Source organism: Trichechus manatus, unplaced genomic scaffold, assembly GCF_000243295.1.
Source record: "Trichechus manatus latirostris isolate Lorelei unplaced genomic scaffold, TriManLat1.0 scaffold00057, whole genome shotgun sequence".
In the NCBI taxonomy this organism is placed as follows: domain Eukaryota; kingdom Metazoa; phylum Chordata; class Mammalia; order Sirenia; family Trichechidae; genus Trichechus; species Trichechus manatus.
In genome coordinates this window covers 4,421,577-4,422,866 of record NW_004443993.1, presented here as the reverse complement: position 1 = coordinate 4,422,866, position 1,290 = coordinate 4,421,577, and the positions used below count along the sequence as shown (strand labels likewise).

The window sequence follows — 1,290 nt, the reverse complement described above, 5'->3', positions numbered from 1 at the left end:
TAGGGTCACATAACAATGTATGTATAAATTTTTGTATGAGAGACTAACTTGAATTCTAAACTTTCACTTAAAGTACAATAAAATTAAAAAACAAAAACAAAAACAAAAAAACCCAATCTATTTCCATTACTCCACTGGGGAGAGGAATTAAAAAAATATATATATATATGTTTCTTTTTTAAACCTCCCAGTGAACTCCATTCTGCAGTGGAGTCTGAGTTCAATGTTAAATGCACTTACAAACAAACCGTCAGAACAACAGAGCCCATGAGGACAGCAGAGGTGGAGAGATGGCTGCAGCTGCATACAGTCCGCATTCCATTCGAAAAGATGTCTTGGCAGCCTGCATTAGACCAGCCTGTCTTATCCCAGTAGACGCGAAGAGCCTTTTTGTGTTCCCCTGTCACCTAAAATAAAAAATCAAAAGGTCACTTTGGGGACTAAGGAGCACTTGACCCAACCCATGTCTTTTCAATTGCCTCATATGCACGGGAAAGCTGGACAATGAAAAAGGACGATGGAAGGAGAACTGATTCATTGGAGCTGTGGTGTTGGTGGATAATATTGAATATACCGTGGACTGCCAGAAGAAGGAACAAATCAGTCTTAGAAGAAATATAAACCAGAATGTTTCTTAGAAGCAAGAATGGTGAGACTTCAGCTCACTTACTTTGGACACATCATCAGGAAAGACCAATTGCTAAAAAAGGACATCATGTCTGGTAAAGTTGAGGGTCAATGAAAACAAAGGAAACCCTCTGTGAGACGGATTGACTCAACAGCTGCAACAATGGACCCAAACACACCAGTGATCATGCAGATGGCACAGGACTGGTCAACGTTTCGCTTTGTTATACATAAGGTTGCCACGAGATGGAGTCAACTCTAAGGCAAGTAACAACAAAAACATCATCTAGAAAGACAATTGTTTATTTATGACCAAAGCCAAAAACCAAATCCATTGCCATTGAGTCTATTCCAACCCATAGCAACCCTAATGGGACAGAGTAGAACTGCCCCCTGTAGGGTTTCCAAGGGAGCGGCTGGTGGATTCAAACTGGTGACCTTTTGGTTAGCAGCTGAGCTCTTAACCACTAAGCCACCAGGGCTATGTAGCTTTGAGTCAAGATCCTTTAACATCATGATTGATAGTGTTTTATGAACCTTGTCAGGTACCTACTGCGAGGAAAAATGAATTATTTTTTCCTTAGCATTCACTGGATGTGAAAATTTGACTGTTGTGATTCATAGGGTATTCATTGGCTGATTTTTGGAAGCAGATTGCCAGGC

General features: G+C 40.5%; 1 protein-coding gene across 1 annotated transcript in view; it reads right to left on the bottom strand.

Annotated features, from left to right (window-relative positions):
* LOC101357806 (adhesion G protein-coupled receptor E2-like) overlaps window positions 1-1,290 on the bottom strand; it is a 79,618-nt gene that overhangs the window by 18,564 nt on the left and 59,764 nt on the right. The window contains 1 exon segment of the mRNA XM_023733073.1: window positions 241-407. Coding sequence (XP_023588841.1) covers window positions 241-407 — 167 coding nt within the window.